Here is a 17,216-nt window from a genome sequence, read left to right as displayed (position 1 = left end):
TGGCGAGCCGACGGAGAAACGAGAAGTTCACAGACACACCCAAAGAGAAGGACGACTGACACACTTCCTCTCACGCTCGCATTCCGCGGCGACTCTAATTCGCTCGAGTCGGGGGGCCCTCTTCCCCTCTACGACCCGTCACTTCCGCCTCCCTTGCCGGGGCGTGGCGTTCGTCTTCTCCTCCCTTACCCTCTTCCACACACACACACACACACGCACATAGAGCTTCTCCCGCCCCCCCCCCTCTGCTGCCCAACACGGACCACGATGAGAGATCTATACGTAGAAACGGAAAATGGGAAGCGGAGGAGTGGGGGTGCTGACGGGCACACGCAGAGAAGCGCTTGCGGGGACGGAGGTGAGGGGGAGCCATAGTGCCCATTGCTATCCTGTCTGTGCAGCGTAGACATCGGTGAGTGAGTGAGTGACGACAAGCAAGTCGTGAAGAGGAACAACGATAGAAAGAAAAAAAAGGACGGCAGCCAACAGCGGCCAACAACGCAGTGAGCCCGTAAAGACCATCGACTACTAGGCAGTAGGAGCGACACGCACCCGCACGCCCGCACACTGGTCTTGGGACACAGCTTACGTACGATAGTGTAAAGGAAAGGAGAGTCGGAGAAAGAGTATGTGTGTGTGTTGGAGGAGGGGAAGGGCGAGGGCGGAGGGGCTAAGGTGGTGATCAAGAGCATGCAAAGCACAAGGCGAATCACCACACTCACGTGTGTGGGCATTAGCCGTTTCACCCTCACTTTTCTCCCTACCCCGTCCCCCGTTCGCGTGGCGCCCACCAAGTGGTGTAGTGGCTCATCACTCCTTCGCCGCTTTCTTGGATGCCTCATCCTTGTGCAGAGATGCTGTGGCGCCATCTGCAGATACCGGAGCTTCGCCGTCACTGTCACCGTTCTGCAGCTCTTCTGGAATGTCCGGAAACTTGGGGTTCTGAGGGTCGATGCGGACGAGGTACTCAGCGCCCTTGCTTGGCTGCTTCGAGATCTTTCCCTCCCCCATGAGCAGCTCCAGCATGTACGGATGCGGCGGAGATACGTTCGCGTAGCTCACCGTCTCTGCCCTGCACAGCGCCAGGAGCTCTCCTTCGGGAATAGCCAGGTTGCCGTCCTTGGCCGGGTTCAGCTCCGTTGCCTCGTGGAAGTACCGCGACACGTGAAAACCACACAGGAGTACATTGCAGCCGTAGGTGGCAAAGTTAATGGCCTTCTGGTTCAGCATGGGGCACCGCGCCAGCGTGGGGCTCACGTAGTCAATGGCCATGTTGACGAGTCCGGCCTGCTTGCCGTGCTTGTGCTGGAACATGCGCTGGCGCATCCGCAGGAGGTCGCTGATGAGCTGCTCGTACTGCTTCGCCCACTCCTTCAGGTCCGCGCTGGACGCCTCTTTGAAGCGCGCCATGGCACGCCGGAAGCGCGGCGTCATGTAATAGTTTGCCCAGTCTGTGAAGAAGAAGAGGTTTGTGAACTGCCGTTGTGCCGCCAAGTAGACGCTGGCCACGAAGAGATGCTCGAGCGGCGGCAGCGTGTCGGGACCCTTGTCGATCGTGTCTTTAATCTCCATCTCCTTTAGCACGCAGCGCTCGCACACCGTGAAGAAGTTCATGCGCAGCGCCTTGAGGTCCGCCTCCATGGGAAAGTTGTGGTAGCGTTCAGGCAGCTGCATCAGGTTTGGCGCCTCCAATGGGCTGTAGCCGAGGGCGGTCAGCCCCAGTGCCCTGCACAGCGTCGCGAGGGTGTGATTCGCGTCGTACGCCAGCGGACTGCTCATCGCCTGGTGCTGTGTAAGGTTGAAGGGGTACTGGACAAAGCGGAAGTGGTGGTCTGCGCCGCCGGCACGCTCTGCGAGGGCCATGAGGCGATAGAGGTTAATTGTGGCCGGCTCCTTCGGCGGCGTGCGGTACTTGTCCGGCACAAGCGCATCCGGCGGCATTTCCGGATAGTTGCGCGGCACCGGAGGAGCGAGGTGAGGTGAGCAGACCCCGTAGTACTGCAGGACGCCCTGCTTGACCTGACGCTCAAGATACACAAAGAGCTGCAGGATGTCATCGTCGATGTGCTCGTCCGGTCGGCCGTCAAAGAGCGTGTGTATCCCTTCGAGCAGGAGGACGTCGATGCACTCCAGTCGAGTGTTGTAGGCAACATTGGTGAAGAAGGCGTCGAGCCAGTCTGGCGAGAGCCCAGCGGCGGTCGTCCGGTCTACACGGCGCAGGTTCAGCCGCGCCAGCTGTGAGTCATCCAGCTCACTGATGCGGAATCCGGATTTGAGGGATGTCGATGGCAGCGAAGAGGCTTTGTAGCGCTCAAAGATAGGGATGATTCGATTGCGCACGGCCGCCGTGTTGGATGCCTCGACGCGCGTGATTTCGTCCTGGAAGCGGGGTTGCTTGATTAGGCCGCAGCGCGCTACCATTACGAAGCCGCTGCGGTCCAGCTCAAAGGCCTGCAAGGCCTCGTAAATGCCACGGGCGATGCTCTGATGTACCTCCGATGCGGCTCCGTCGATCTCGAACACGTTGCAGCCCTTGATGATCTGAAGCTGCAGCGACTCCACTGCTTCGTTCACGTCGTTGACCATCTTGCACGTCGTGGAGCCCAGCTTGGACAGGTGCCAGCCAACCGGCTCCGGGCAGTGAAAGCGCCAGTGCTCAAACACAGTCGATCGATCTAGCGTGTATTTCGTGCCTTGCACCGACGCCCGACCGAGGATAGGCACAGCGCGGGACTCTCGGGCGTCTGCCTGCCCCTGCGGGCCCAGCATGCCGCGCATCGCCGACTCGGCACGATTACCGTAAATACCGTTGATGCCGCTGGAGAAAGCGTCGCGGCCGAGCCCCTCGTCGTCCCTGCCCGCAGCCGCAGATGCATTCGGGTCGACTTTGATGTTAGACGGGAGCTGCTCCTCAATCGATCTGCGGCTAGCCCAACGCGCTGGGTGGCGCACGGTGGCGCAGGAGGAGGAGAGCAGCGATGATGTAACGGTGCCCAACGCGCGCCGCAGACCGAGACGTGCATGTGTGCTCGAGGGAAGCGACGGTGAGCATGTCCACGGCCGAAAAAACGACCAGAGCACTTGACTGTAGACCGTACTCGCAGACTCGCGGCACTGCCCGCAAGCCGCAACAGAGCTACGCAGCATCACGCGCCGGAAACTGTGTTTCTGACTCGAGCGCTAACGGAGAGCCTGCGTGTGTGTGTGTGTGTGTGTGTGTGCAGAAAGGACATGCGCCTTCACGCTATATGCAATACGTGCGTGGCTAGGAGGAGGGAGGGAGGGATGGTGGTGGTGGTGGTGGTGGATCCACCAGCGACGGAAAGCAAAGAAGGGGTAGCTGCCTCCCAGAGCTCCTTTCGCGCGCTCGCTCTCGCCCTCTGCTAATACTACTAGGGTGCTGTCTCCTACGGTTGCAACTGATCAGAAGAAACTCGACATGGGCATGCACCAGCACACGCCCCCGTACGGCGTGTGGGTGGAAAGAGAGAGAGGCGGCCAACGCCGTGGCCAGGGAGGGGGAGGGGGGTGCAGAGAAAAGTATTGAGAGAGGGAGAGACGGACATGAGAGATGATGGCGCTGATGGCCAAGCAAAGTGCACAATGATGGGCGTTGCGTAGGCGCTTACCAGGGGTTCACTAGCATTGTTGCTCCATATTTGAGAAGCACGCGCACAGCAGTCTACCAGAAAAGCTTCCCCACCTCCTCCCTCCCGTACCCACTTCAGCCTCAGACAGGGGAAAGGGTGGGGGGAGGAGGGGGGGGAGCGACTTGGCTCATGCTCATCAGTGCCAAGATGAGAACGCTGCTCGTCATCGCAGCATGTGCGTACTGCGCATTCCTTCTTGTTGCGCTGTCGTATGGGGTAATGATGCGTGCGTGGACGCGGTTACGTGCTTCCTGCCAGAGAGAGAGGACAGAGGTGACCCGCATACGGACGCACACGAGCCACATCTGGAAAGAGAAGTTCTATTGAGAGGAGGGAGGGAGAGTACATACATACCCAAAGAGATAGAAAAATGCTCGTGTACATCGACAAGGGCAAAGGTGCCAGCGCACCCAGACACATCATCATAGACGGTGAGCCGTGGTTTAATCATCCAGCATACACAGCAGTGCCACGCCTCGCTCAATCCAGTGCCTCGGACCCACCCCCGCTGCGGACGTGAGGTCGAGCGTCACAACGTAGTTGGTCGACAGGCCGGTTGTGGAGAGCGTGCCAACACGGGCGGATGTCTTGTAAAGCGGGCACGCATAGTATTCAGTCGTCGCCGTCGTTTCGCTGAGCCGTACGGGCTCAAGGTGGATGACCGGCATAGGCGCATACAGTTCACCTGGTTTGCTCTCCACCAGTGTGGAGCTATCTAGGTTGAAGCCGGCGCCCTCGACAAAGATGCCGTGGATGTACACACCATTCTCCACGCTGTCCTCGATATCCTCCGGCAACTCGTAACAGGTCACGTGGGTGCTGAACTTCACCTCGTCAATCGGGGTCTGGTGCATACGGCTGTACGTCTGCAGCACGCCGGTGAGAAACCCTTGCGGAAAGAAGAACCCGGAGATCCAGAAGCTGGTCGGCAGTCCGTTGTCGTTCCAGTCGCGGAAGAACTCGATACGCTTCAGTGTGTCCTCATACCAGGAGGCAAGCGGCTTTCGCGAGAGGTAGCCGCCGTCTTGCCACAGTTTTGGCACCTGTCCCAGCAGCATCGCGTCGAACATAGCCTCGAGCTCCGCGGACATGACCACCTCACCTTTGATCGCCCGCTGCAGCAGGTGCAGCGTTCGCCCCAGCTTTGCAAGCACGTTGTTGAAGAAGAGGATCTCCTGGCCTGCCACGGTGCCGAGCGAAATCATCGTGCCCGCCTCGGTGAGCCGGTACGTGTCTGGGTGCGCGTGCGTCTTGTCAATAGCCCCGGGCAGCCGCCACTGAAACTCGCTCACCATCTCTAACACCTTGTCCTCCGGGCTGCGGCCCGCCGCCGCCTTTGTGCGCGGCTGCACGGACAGGATGGCGGCAAGTTGGCGCCGCACTGTGCTCTTGTTAAAGGTGATGTCCGCGTTGGCGTGAAGCCCGAACAGCTGGGGGCTCTCGAAGGTCGGCAGGCCATTCAGGTACGCGCAGATGCTGGCGAGCGACGACACATCCTCTGGGATGTGGTAGATGCCATCCGGTGAGACATCGAACTGCGTGTTCGGCGCGACAACGTCGTCGTTGAAGAACTTCACAAGAATAGTGGATAAGCAACGGCTGTCCAAAAAGTCCGTCACACGGCCACCGTAGTTGATGACCCCGACCATATAGCGCAGCGCATCCCACGGGACAGCTTCGTCCTCGTCCTTCAAGTACGTCTGCAGCGACTGCAGACTCGCCGAAAGGTCCGGCTGATTCCACTCGTACGGGATGTTCCACCCAAGCGGGCCGAAGCGGCGGCGCTCCTGGATGACGGCGTGGAAAAATGCCAGTGAGAGAAGCATGCGGCGCCACGTCGTCGGGTTGCGGGGGCAGCTGTTCCACAGATCCTCCGTCACCGCCACGGCGAAGGTGTCGCGCATGTTCGCCTTCAGCCCCTGCGGTGGCTCCTTCACCACCTTCACGCCCGACTGCAGCAGCAGCACCGGGAAGGAGGCCACCGGCATCGTGGTGAGCCACAGCCGGAAGTCGCGCTGCACCTCGCGGTGCGTCAGCTCCTCCAACATGTGCTCCAGCGACGGCATCCACGACGTGTAAACGTGGCAGTTCTGAAGGTATACCCAGGCCCCTGTCTCGGTGCTGGCAACCCGGATCATCTCCTCGGCCTTGCGGCCCTGATCCTGGCCAAGCGACAGCATCATCTTGCGCGCGCCAAAGCCTTTGCGCTCTGCGAACTCCGTGAAGAGCTGCGTTGGGTCCGTGCCAGAAGTCAGCACAAAGATCACCGGCGCTGTCGGGGTGCTGTCCTGGTAGCACCCTTCGAGGTCGAACGCGGGGCTCTCCGTGAAGGCCTTGCCAAGCTCGCGTTCGATGAGGAGGGAGAGTCCGTAGTTGAGCAAATCCTCCCGGAACACCTTCAGGATGAGAAGCCGCTGCCACGGCGAGTAGGAGTCGACGCTGGCGGGGTAGGACTCGTAGGCTTTCTCCCCGGCGTACCACTCGCTCCACTCCGTCTCGTTGTCTATGACCGAGTCCTTAAGTGAGGCAAAGGTTCGCAAGGTCTCCGTCAGCGCCGTTAGCTCATTCCAGGCCGGCAGTGTCAGCCACACCGGCGGCGGGTCCATCTCCTCATCCACGAAGCGCTTCCCCCCACTCCCTTTGAGAAGGAAGGACCACTCTTCGTCAGCGATGGTGCCCTCTTGCCGCGCCACGTGCACGTAAAGGAGAACGGCGAAGATGAGCTTGTCCGCCTTGAAGAGTCCGCGGCAGATAGCGTTGTAGGAGCGCAGTGTCACAGCCGGCAGCAGGATTTCCACGCGCCGGCTCACAGAGTCCTGCTTCTCTGTTTGCCGAAGCGTCAGGACGAAAAGCTGCTTGAAGAAGTCGAGAGAGTTTTGGTACATGTGGTTAAGGCCAGCGAGCTCTGTGATGACGGCGTAGACGGTGGCGCCGCGCCGCGCAACGGGGCGGTAGCGGTCACGCGCCGCCTCGATATCTCGCTGCGTCTCCTCCGCCACTCGCAGCGCATCGCTCACGCTCTCGCTCGTCGTCTTGGCCTCCTGCAGGGTATTCACGAGCTGCTCGTTGTCGAGGATGTTGCCGGTCGACGAGCCCAGCAGCTTTAGGATCCTATCCTCCAGCGCCTTAAGCTCGTCCTTGCCGTGTGCAATGTCCAGCACCGTCTGATCTGCCCGCTGCTCCAGCTCCGCCATCTCCACCCGCACCACATCCGCGAGCAGCTGGTTCTCCAGCCCCGTCTGCGTCACTGTGAAGTTGATAATAGTCGCCTTGATCTGAAGCTCTGGCAGAAAAAAGGGGTTCGCCAGCTTGGTCGTCATGTAGAGCCGGAACTTCGGGTCGTAGTCCACCTCGCTGTCGCCGAGCTTGATGAGGAGTCTGCCTTGCGAGCGGTACGTCTGTTGCAGCAGCACTGGGTCGAGCGCCGCGTCCAGCGACTCGCCGACGTTCTCGATCAGTACCGGCAGCCCAACACGGATGGCGTTCTCCAGGGTTCGCATGTAGTTCGCGTCCGTTAGCTTTATCACCCGTAAGTTGTTCTCCTTCTCCATGGCGCGAATCCAGCTCACCGCCTGTCCCTGCGGGTCGATGCACAGACACCAGCGCCGCGACTTGCTCACGATGACGCCGTTCTCCACACTGAAGGGGTCTGTCGGGAGGCCTTGCTGCGCCCAGGTCCGGACGCGCACCGGGTCCATGATGCTGGACAGCTGAAAGCCTGAGCCGCCGACGGGCAGCCCAAGCTCCACACACTTAGCGTGCCACGCGCGCAGAAGGCGATCACGGTAAGGCGCCGTAAAGGGTCCTAGGTAGGCTACGGCGCCGGCGGCCAGGGCCACGGTGCCGGGATGGCCCGTCTTCTCATCCACGAGCTTCGCCACTGCCTGCACCCAGCGGGACTGCTCCGAGGCCAGGCCGTTCATCAGCTGCTCCGCTCGCTCTAGCCGCACTGTGGTCAGGTCGATGTCCTCCTCCAGCTGATGCTTCTTGAGCACATTCTCCTTCATCTCGGACTGCAAGGTGGCCAGCTTCTCTTCAATGCTGCGCAGACGGCTACGAGCGGCCTCGAGGGCTTGTGTGGCCACGGCGACCTTGCCTTCCGCCTCCGCCAACCGCGCCCGCTTCGGTGCAACGACCTTCACCACCTCGTAGTAGTTGTTCATCGCCAGCACCCACATCGCCAGAGACTTGCACGCCTTGGAGCTTTTCGCCACCTCCTCCGGCTGGAAGTCTGGGTTGTGGATGTATTTCTGGATCGCCTTGATCGTCTTATCAGAGAGGTCGTCGCGCTTATAGTTCTGGAGATCCTTGATGAAGTCCATGCGACTCATCACCAGCTTCGCCCGGTCCCAACTGAGGTCCTTCTCCCCGAGCAGCACCAGGACTGCCTCCAGCACAAGCACGACGCGAACGGCAGGCTTCAAAAAACTGCGCACCTCACGAATGTCGTCGGTGCGCAGGTCGGCCAACGCATCCTCGGCGGCTTTCAGAATCGGCATGGCCTTGTCCAGCTCTGCCTGGCACTCGCCGCGGATGCTATCGGCCTCCGCCTGAATCTCACTCGCCCCCTTTTCCTCCTCCGCGCACTGCTTGCGGACCAACTCGGCGGACTCCTGTTCTTTCTCAACCCGGCCCATGATCTCTTCCGTGTTCTTGGCTGCCTCCACCAGCTTGGGATGCATCTCGATCAGCTTCACCTTCATGGCGTCCACCGTCATCCGTGTGCTGTGGAGAGTGTCGAGGCCACCCTGGTATCGCTCCACCTGCTCCGCCACGAACTTGTCCAGCTCCTCCAGCAGCTGGCGGTAGCTTGTGAGAAGTCCCAGATACGATGTCGGGGTGGTGTACGTTCGCCGCCGCAGCTCACTGTAGAACAGCTCCGATGTCTCCTGTACATCCACGTGGATGGCGACGCACAACTTAATCAGGCGCGCCTTGTCGCGCTCCTCCATGGAGAGGTTTGCCAGAACGCGGTCAGCCACAGACGCCAGAGCGTCGCGCGGCCACTGGTCAAACCAGTCAATGGTGCAGCAGTTCACGAGCGATGGAAACATGCGCAGGCGCCGGCGGAACTGCTCGCCTACCGGCGACATCGCCATTACAACATGAACCTGGTCGCGGCACATGCTCACAAAGTGGGAGAAGATTGTGTTGCGTGTTTCACGCTTTCCGGCCGCGACGGCGTACGGGCGAACAGCCTCCACAATCTGATCCACCTCGTCGGACTCCATCAAATTTGGCACCTCTCCGGTGTTCAGTAGGTTGTTGATGTCCTCCAGCATCTCCTCGTGCACGAGCTGGGTGTCAGACAGGAAGAAGAGAACGGGTTTGTCGTGGCGCGCGCTGTCGAGCAGCACCTTCTTGAGGACGTCGTGAAACTCATTCATGTTGAAGGTGCGCGTGATGGTCACCTCGTAAATGGGTAAGCTGCAGATGAAGGCGGCGAGCTTGCAGAGCGACTGGCGGCCGGTGCCACCCATGCCCACGACGACTGCGTGGCCGCGCGGCTGGCGGAGCACACGGCACAGACGCGCTACATGTTGCACAGCATCTTTAAAGAAAACCAGCTCAACCTCCTTGTTGTACTCCATGTTGAAGCCGTTCTGGTACTCCGTCAGCCCGCATCCAATCGCGTCCGTCGTTTCGGTGATCTCCTCGTAGTGCGCGCGATCGCGGCGCATGAAATCGCCAAAGATGAGCTCCTCGTAAACCGCATTCCAGGGGTGCTGCAGCACGCTACTGCACACCTCCGACAGCGTCGACCACCACCACGCGCGGTCCGCAGCGTCGATCAAGCGATCGTGGAAAGTGCGCGACACCTCGTGCAGGAAGAGGCGGTGGAAAGCCTCCGGCGAAGATGTCACGCGCGGCGAGGTTTGCATGATACCCTGGATGACCTTGCCAAGATCTCGCAGGTTGAACGTGTAGTGCGAGCGCGTCGGCGTCGGCAGCTTCTCCTGAGTGATGCGCTCATAGCACGCCAAGGTGGCGGCCACGAGCTTCGTCGATAAGGCCCGAATCTCGGCCGAGTCCCATTGTTGCAGGAAGCCGTGCAGGAGCGAGCCAAAAATGCGCCGCGTCGACGACTCGGACAGTGCCGGCTGGCAAATCAGGTGGAAGCGTGAGGTGAGGCGCTGCGTCATGTCGCTGCGGCCGCCGCCCGGCACACCGCACGCCGCGAGCACCAGCACATCGTGCAGTTCCTTGAAGAAGGCCGGGCTTTTGTGCGTGTCATAGAAGCCGCCCTGTGAGATAAGCTGTCGGAGCAGCTCCAGCGGCGGCGAGGCACCGTAGATCTCCGGGGTCGGCATGTTGATGTCGTCCACGAACAGGATGGCACGCTTGCCTGGCGTAGGGCCGAGGGCCGTGCTGCGGATCTTGTGCAGCTTGTTCTCCAGACGATCCTCAATGTCTTTGCCGCGCGTCTGCGCGGAAAACACCATACTGAACGACTCCCATACGCTTGCCGGATCGTCTGTGTTCAGAGCACTTGCGAGGAAGCTTGTAATTCCAAGCGACTTGCCGGTGCCAGTCACGCCGTTGACGAGGATGTGCTGCGAAGACGTCGTCAGCACGCTCAACAGAGTACTGAGCGCTACCCCCTCAGCGGTTGGGACCACCAGATCGAAGTATGAGCTGCGACGGTTGTACAGGAACGTCGGGACGAGGTGGCTCCACGTAATGAACTGCATTGACGGGCGGTGCACCACGTAGTCGTACAGGCTGACTCTCTGATGCGTCGCTTTCGACTCCGCTGCCGCGCTGGAGGAGGAGAGGGGCAGCAAGCCCGGCAGCACTGCCTCCGTCTTGTCACGCAGAAACGCGCTGAAAACGTCGCGCGCGTCGTCGCGCAGGTTTCCGCCAATTCCCCACACAAAGGCCATCAGGAAGTACATGTCGAAGAGCCGGTGCTCGTCCAGCGTCGCCGCCGTGGTGTTGGTGATCGCCGGCCGCGCAAACTCTGCAGGTGTGCTCGGTATAGGCATGGCTGCCGCAAGTGAAGAGGTTCGCTTTGTAGCCGGGTAGGTGTCTGTGCCCCCGTGCGGCGCCCAGCTGGCATCCTCGTCGTCTGCTTCCAGGGCCTCGGCTGGGGTGATCGCCTCGCGCGGCCACACCGCGGCGTCCTCGGAGGTGGCTAGAAAGCCCTGCAGAAGCTCCACGCAGTTCACAGCTAGCTGTGCGTCGACGGACGGGATCCACTCGCGGCAGTTGGTGCGCACAAAATCTAGCGTGTCGGGCAGCATCATGTCCAGCAGCTCCAGCAGGCGATCAGCATGCAGGCGAGTGTCTTTCTTTGCCTTTGCCTCGATGAGGCTGCGGGCGATGGGCACCCAGCCGCGGTTGCCATCCATATAGTACGGTTCCATGTAAACCATGCCGCAGCGGGATACGGTGGCCGGCGAGGCTACACGCAGGTCCTGCACCTCGAAGATAAACGTGGCCGTCGCCGGCAGCTTGATGCGCTCACCGTTGAAAAGGCAAAGCAGCTTGTTGTCATCGAGGACCGTATTCATATTCTCGATCCAGACAGCGTCGACGGGGCCGTCGAACACAACCCACTGCCGGTCAAGTTTTGTCAGGGCTGCTCGGGTGATGCCGCGGGCGATGTTGCTCAAAATACCATCCGTCCACTCGCGCGTGATCTCGTTCACCTGCCCGTACAGCTCGCCCATGGAGACGGACTTGGGATTCAGAAGGTGGATGTGAACAGGGTTGAAGAGCGGTACGTCGCCCTCGGCGTCGTGGCCGTCCTGCTTGATGTGCGTGAGCGCCTGCTTAACAGTGTGCAGCACGGTGGACTTGCCGGTGAAGGTCTGTCCCACCAACATCACGCCGTGCCGCACGACAAGCGTGTCGTACAGCTGCATCGCCTTCGTCACGAGACCCTCCACCACCTGCTGCCCGTCCGCTGTGAACTGGTGATGGATGTAGTCGAGCAGCAGCGTGTTCACGTTATCTTCCACCACGACAGTCGGGAACAGATCCTTGAGGAGCGCCATGAAAAGAGTCGTATCGTCGCGAAGGAACTTCGGCACATTCGCGTCCCGCATTGCCCGGATCAGGAGCATGTCCTCGCTCTCGTTTGGGCTCTGCCGCTTCAGCGAGCCGGCCATGACCAAGATGGACTTGACAGCGCGCATGCCAAAATCGTAGTGGTCCTGCTTCGACAGCTGCTCGGAGCTGAGCTTGTACAGCTGCACCATCTTCTGCGCCAGCGTCCGCGCGTTTGCGAAGCCTTCGGAGTAGAACATGATCTCCGCGATCAAGGCGTAGTCTGGGATCATCATGCAAATCGGTCGGAAGAGTGCCTTGAGGTTGTCGGGCAGCTCCGTGCGGCCGGCGTAGCCGGGGTTCATGGTGACGAAGACACCAAAGTTGGGGCTGAGGCGGATCGGGTGCCCGTCAAAGTCCATCCGCTCCAACCGCTGATCCAGTGCCAGAACGATGTCGAGCATTTGCTGCGCAATTACGGAGAGCACCTCCAGCTCAATACGATTGAACTCGTCGAAGCAGGCCCAGGCGCCAGCCTGGGCCAAGCCGGCAAACATGCGCGACATCGTCTTGTAGTGAATGCCGTCGGAGCAGTTGAAGACGACAACTTGCCTCGCCAGCGCCTTGCCGAGATCCTTCACTGATTCTGTCTTTCCAGTACCTGCGGGACCCTGCGGGGCCGCGCCGAGGTTCATCGCGAGTGCATTAGTGCAGGTCAAAAAGGCACGATCGGTGAGTGGGGTGATGACGAGACGCGGCTGGTTGCCGAGGTACTCGTAGCCGTACCAAAGATGTGCGTTGCAGTGGTGGATCGCGACGTTGTTGCCGCCGCCGCTTTGCGCCTGGCGCGGGTCCGGCTCCCAGTAGTAACGCAGCTGCTGATACCATGCAAAGTCGTCCACACTCGACACGCTCTCCTTGCTCAGGTTGTGCACAATGTCGCGGTTGTGTACATTCAGGACAATCAGAGTGCCGACAAGCATACGCTGCAGCTTCGACAAGGGTTGACGCGTCAGCTCGACCATGCGGAGAATCTGACCGTGGTAATCGTTGTAGAAAGGCTGAAGCGACGCGTTGTCGATAGCGGCCTCCACTTGACCCGTCCAGAGAATCATGTCCACAGCCTGAATGCACTGCGCCGGGTGCTGGAAGATCCACTCCTCCCGCTTGCGCTCGGGCGCCATTTCGATGGTGCGGTGCATGTGCGAGAGGAGCGACGTCTTCATCACACGCTCAATGTCGCTCAGCCACTGCTCCACATTCCCGATAGGGTACACAGGCGTCTCGAAGGGCACCTGCTCGCCCTCCCCTGAGACCATCCCAAGAATCTCGGAGCACTCCTCGTCAGAGAAGATCAGCGACGCAATGGAGTCGAAGCATTTGGACAAGTGCGGCTGGACAGCCTTTGGATTCCGCACATCTGACAAGATGGAGAGCAGCTCGTCGTTGGACAAGAAGTAAAAGCGTGGGAAAGCGATGCGCTTTGTCTCCAGGTAGTCCTCCAATTTTTTCTGAATGACGTCTATGTTCGCATTGTTCCTCTGTAAGTCCTCCAGCACCCCGTCCTCAGTGCAGATCTGAAACACGTTCTTCTGGCTGTGCGCCTTTGACGTGAGCGAACGAAACAAGCGGTCCACACTGTCAAACATCTCGCTTTCCTCAGGCAGCTGCTCCTTGATATCGTCAGAGGAAAAGATGAATTCGAGGTACATCCAGTTTTTCTGCAGCGTAATCCACTCCTCAATGACATTGCCCACAACTCGAAGATCGCGCATCCACTTTTCCACCTTGTGTCGCACAGACGCAACAAATCGCGATGCCATCGTGGTCTGCATCTCGATTTGATGATCATCTAGCTGCTGAATCACCTCCTCCAAGTCACCCAAAATGAAGACGCCATCGCGGTCCTTGTACGGCTTCGTCATGAAGTTCAACGTATCCCACCGCTGCCGGATCACCTCCAAATCGTTCGAAATCTTCCATTCGCCAGTTGCAAGACCTGACTGCTCCGCTAGTGCCTCTTTGAAGGAAAAGATATCCCACTCCTCCAGCGAGTTCAGGTTTAGGTCATCGTGGTAGCTGTAGGCGGTGCCTGTGACTTGCTTCAGCACAGTGTTCCAGTGCTCTGCTGTCATATGCTTGTTGCCACAATCGTGAATCACAGGCATGTTGGCGCGGATAGATTGCAACTCCTCCAACAAATGCGGTGCCACCTGATCTTCGTAGTCGCGCTCCAGCATCGTGCGGTTCACCAAGACTGCGCGGCGAATCATAAGGTTCACCTGCTCTTCCATTTCGGTAGTGTCCAGTTCCTTGACAGGAGTTTCGAACCAGTACTCTGACTTTTTATTGAACGAGTCTAACATACCCCACGTTTCCTCGCGTGCTTGGTAGAGCGTTTTCACGTCGCTCACAAATGTCCAGTCAAAAGGTGGTAAGTTGAAAAGCGCTGCAAAGCGGCTCAGTTGCTCCTCTCTCATGTCCACCTCGCCCAGCTTAGCACTTATGTCAGCCAGGTACTGAAGGAGTGGTTCCGTTTGGTCGGTCAGGATAGAGAATTCCTCACCTAGCAGAATTTCGTTAAGGCCACCGCACTCCTCCTCTACGTTTGCCACCTCTGACTGCAGGGTTTCGACATGTGCAGGCATTTCCTCCTCGATAAACTCCTCTGCACGAATTCGGGCTTCATCAAAGAGGCTGTGCAGAGACTTCGTTGTAGAACTGCCGCCCAGCGTGCGCTCGCGCAGCTGATTGTCTTCGTCATCGCTGAAGTCGACCTGCTGCCTGTCCATCAGGTCACAGAGCGCTTCTGCCTGTGAAACCTTCGCGTCTGTTTCGCTGGTGTTTTCAGCTATTTCTTTGAACGCTGCAGTGTAGTCGGCAAATTCGCGCAGCATCTGCGGGCGCTCGTTCATTGCCTGCGTTTTGAGCTTGAAATAGGCGTTCAGCTCTCTGATCATGTCGCACGCCGTATTCCGCAAGCAGGCACTGATTGTATCACGCAGGATTGTCATGCGCGGCTCGATCTCCGTCTTCAGTTTAGCAGCATTTATCCACAGCAAACATCCAACATACGTAGCGATCAGCACACGGAGCGAGTCCTGGGCTTCTTGCAGTCGGCGGTACAGCTTCGCTAGGCTCGCGGCGGACAAAACTGCCTCGTTTGCTTCCTGCTTGCACTCTTCTGAAATCGTCTCCCACGATTTTTGCAAAAACTGAATGTGTGGCACGGTTGCAAGGTACGTAGCCAGGCGACTGTCAGCTTTTTCGTAGTCGCTGTGCAGAATCGAAAGTAGCGCTGTATGAATGTACATCACTCTAGCATTCATCCGCAACTCATCGCCAATGCTCCACACCGTCGGCGGCGACGGAAAGAGAGCCTTGAAGTGCTTTTGTTTGCATAAGCGGAGCCCCACAGTGGCCGTGTCTGTGCAACCAGAGAGTAGCTCCGCAAAAAGAGCGCGCAAAACGGACTCTTTCGGGTCAAAAACAATGGTTGACTCCTCGGGATGTAGAAGCACCTGGAAGCCGACTTTTCGAACCTCACTTTGCGCTTGTCCACGAACGAGATTGAGGAAAGTCTGGAAAACAGATAGCACCCGCTGGAAGAGCCGCTCAGACGTCAGGAAGTCGATGAGTCGAATGAATACATGCAGCTTCGAGTATTCGACTAGACTTCGCTTCAGTTCACGCATTCGCCGCTCCAAGTCCTCACGAGCGTCGAGCATTGGCTTTTCCTTGCGCTTCACCCGGGTATCAGAAACTTCACTGGCGGCAACCGTGAGAAGGTATTGTGCCAGTGCCTCTCGTGTGTTGATATCTGGGACGTCTGCGCGGTGCTGCAGAACCTCTACCAATTTTGCCACCTTCTCCTCCATGTGCTCCATGACGCCGTTGATAAGCACGGAGGCCTTCTGCCGCTGAACCGATTGCCCGAGACTGTAATCGTCCACAACGTAATCGTGCTTGCCTTGCGGATCGTACTCGATCAGCTTCGCGTCCGATATAGTATGTGAGTACTTCACCAAGTCCAGCATCGGATAGACAAACGTAGGTCTCGCAACTAGTAGATCCTTCACAAGCAACCTCCGGGTTGCGGCGTACTTGCGCTGCCTCAGCTTCATTTGCAGAAGAAGAAATGCTTTGTAAAGCAGGAAGTTCTTGAAAAATGGAATCTTGCGCAGGATGTTGAACAGCGATGCCTCTTTCATCCAGTCAGCAAGGGTCATCACCTCCGACGGCAGGCCAGGGCGCACATGCACAATTCCGGTAGCGCTCAGTATGTAGTGCTCGGGCTCCTCAGAGCCCTTCTTTGTAGCCACCAAATCGTACGGGCAAAAATCTAACCCCTTTGGCGCATAGTTCAGGAAAACATGCTTCACGCTCGTGGAATCGCCATTGGCAGTGAAAAAGGCAACGGCCTCTTCAGATGTGTGAATGTTTCGCAGTATTGGCTCATCTTTCGGCGCAACACGCTTTTCGCGTGCCCTAGCAGGCCGGCGACTGGCTTTTTGAATCATGCGCAGCAGTTCCACATCCTTATCATGAGTAACAGTGTCAGCAGCAGTCAGGTTGGCGTTTGTACACATCCCCTCTGCTCTCCGCAGGTCTTGAGTGAGCTTCTCCGACGCCGCCGAAGACCCATGAAATATGAAGGATGACGGGCTTTGGAACTTGTAGAGCTGAGGAGCATTTTGCGTGCGCTCCAGGCCGCTATTTACATGTGCCTCTAGTTGGGAGGCTGCTACGGGTTTCGGCCATGCGCTTTCCTCAAGCCTCTTTCGGAAAGATGAGTTGTCGGGATTCATGTCTGCAGAGTCAAGACTCGATCGCGGTTCAAACTCACACGAATATCCCGTTAACTACGACTGTTCCTCCTAGTTACTGTGATTGAGTTGCCGCAAGGAGAGCAGGAGTTGAATTGAGAGAGAGCAAGTGTGGAAAAGCGCTTGTCGAAGATCTAGAGTTTGTTCCCGTGCATAATGGAAGGAGGATGCTGCGCACACACTGTACAGCAACAAAAAGCCATTGGAACAACCAGATAAGACATGTGCTGGGTTAAGAGCATGTACGCTCAGCTGAAATGATTTGCGTCCTGGAGTGTAGATCAATTCATACGAGCACTTGTGGCTACGACGACGTGGCGACGCATACCAAGTATAATTCACAAATCTTAGAGTGAGGCACAAACTACATTAAAGATCAGTGGATGCTCCTCAATTCGTTGCTGCAGGTGGCTCCTGCTAGAGATGCACTCAATGTTTGTCGCCGGCGTCTCCATAGCGGGCAATGAGCATAGTCCAGTCATGTGCGACTGCCTGACGTCTCCTCTGCAACGAACAAAAAAGTCTTGGCCTGGTTACTCACCGCTTCGTTGCTTGGCTTCTTGAGTTAGCGTTCTGGGGAGGTGGCAAGACGGCTTGTCGCCGCCAAGTTTTTGTTTCTCTTTCCGAGCGTCATTAGTGCCGCAGAATCGAATCACATGCTGCTAGTGATTGCAATGGTAATGGGTGGGGGGCTCTCAGTGTTCTGACGAGGGAGCCCCTGATACCTATACCGTTTCTTGGCGGTGAC

General features: G+C 58.4%; 2 protein-coding genes across 2 annotated transcripts; both read right to left on the bottom strand.

Moving 5' to 3' along the window:
- Positions 1-810: 810 nt before the first annotated feature.
- LMXM_26_1030 (conserved hypothetical protein) lies at positions 811-3,147 on the bottom strand (the record flags this gene model as incomplete). Its single annotated transcript, XM_003876355.1, has 1 exon — positions 811-3,147. One exon carries the CDS (start codon positions 3,145-3,147, stop codon positions 811-813), a length of 2,337 nt encoding a protein of 778 aa, XP_003876404.1.
- A 946-nt stretch (positions 3,148-4,093) lies between these two features.
- LMXM_26_1020 (putative dynein heavy chain) lies at positions 4,094-16,231 on the bottom strand (the record flags this gene model as incomplete). The annotated part of the gene is made up of 1 exon (XM_003876354.1): positions 4,094-16,231. One exon carries the CDS (start codon positions 16,229-16,231, stop codon positions 4,094-4,096), a length of 12,138 nt encoding a protein of 4,045 aa, XP_003876403.1.
- Positions 16,232-17,216: the final 985 nt, after the last annotated feature.

This window comes from Leishmania mexicana, chromosome 26 (assembly GCF_000234665.1).
Source record: "Leishmania mexicana MHOM/GT/2001/U1103 complete genome, chromosome 26".
In the NCBI taxonomy this organism is placed as follows: domain Eukaryota; phylum Euglenozoa; class Kinetoplastea; order Trypanosomatida; family Trypanosomatidae; genus Leishmania; species Leishmania mexicana.
The sequence above is the reverse complement of the archived record's forward strand: the minus strand, read 5'-3'. Positions and strand labels throughout refer to the sequence as shown.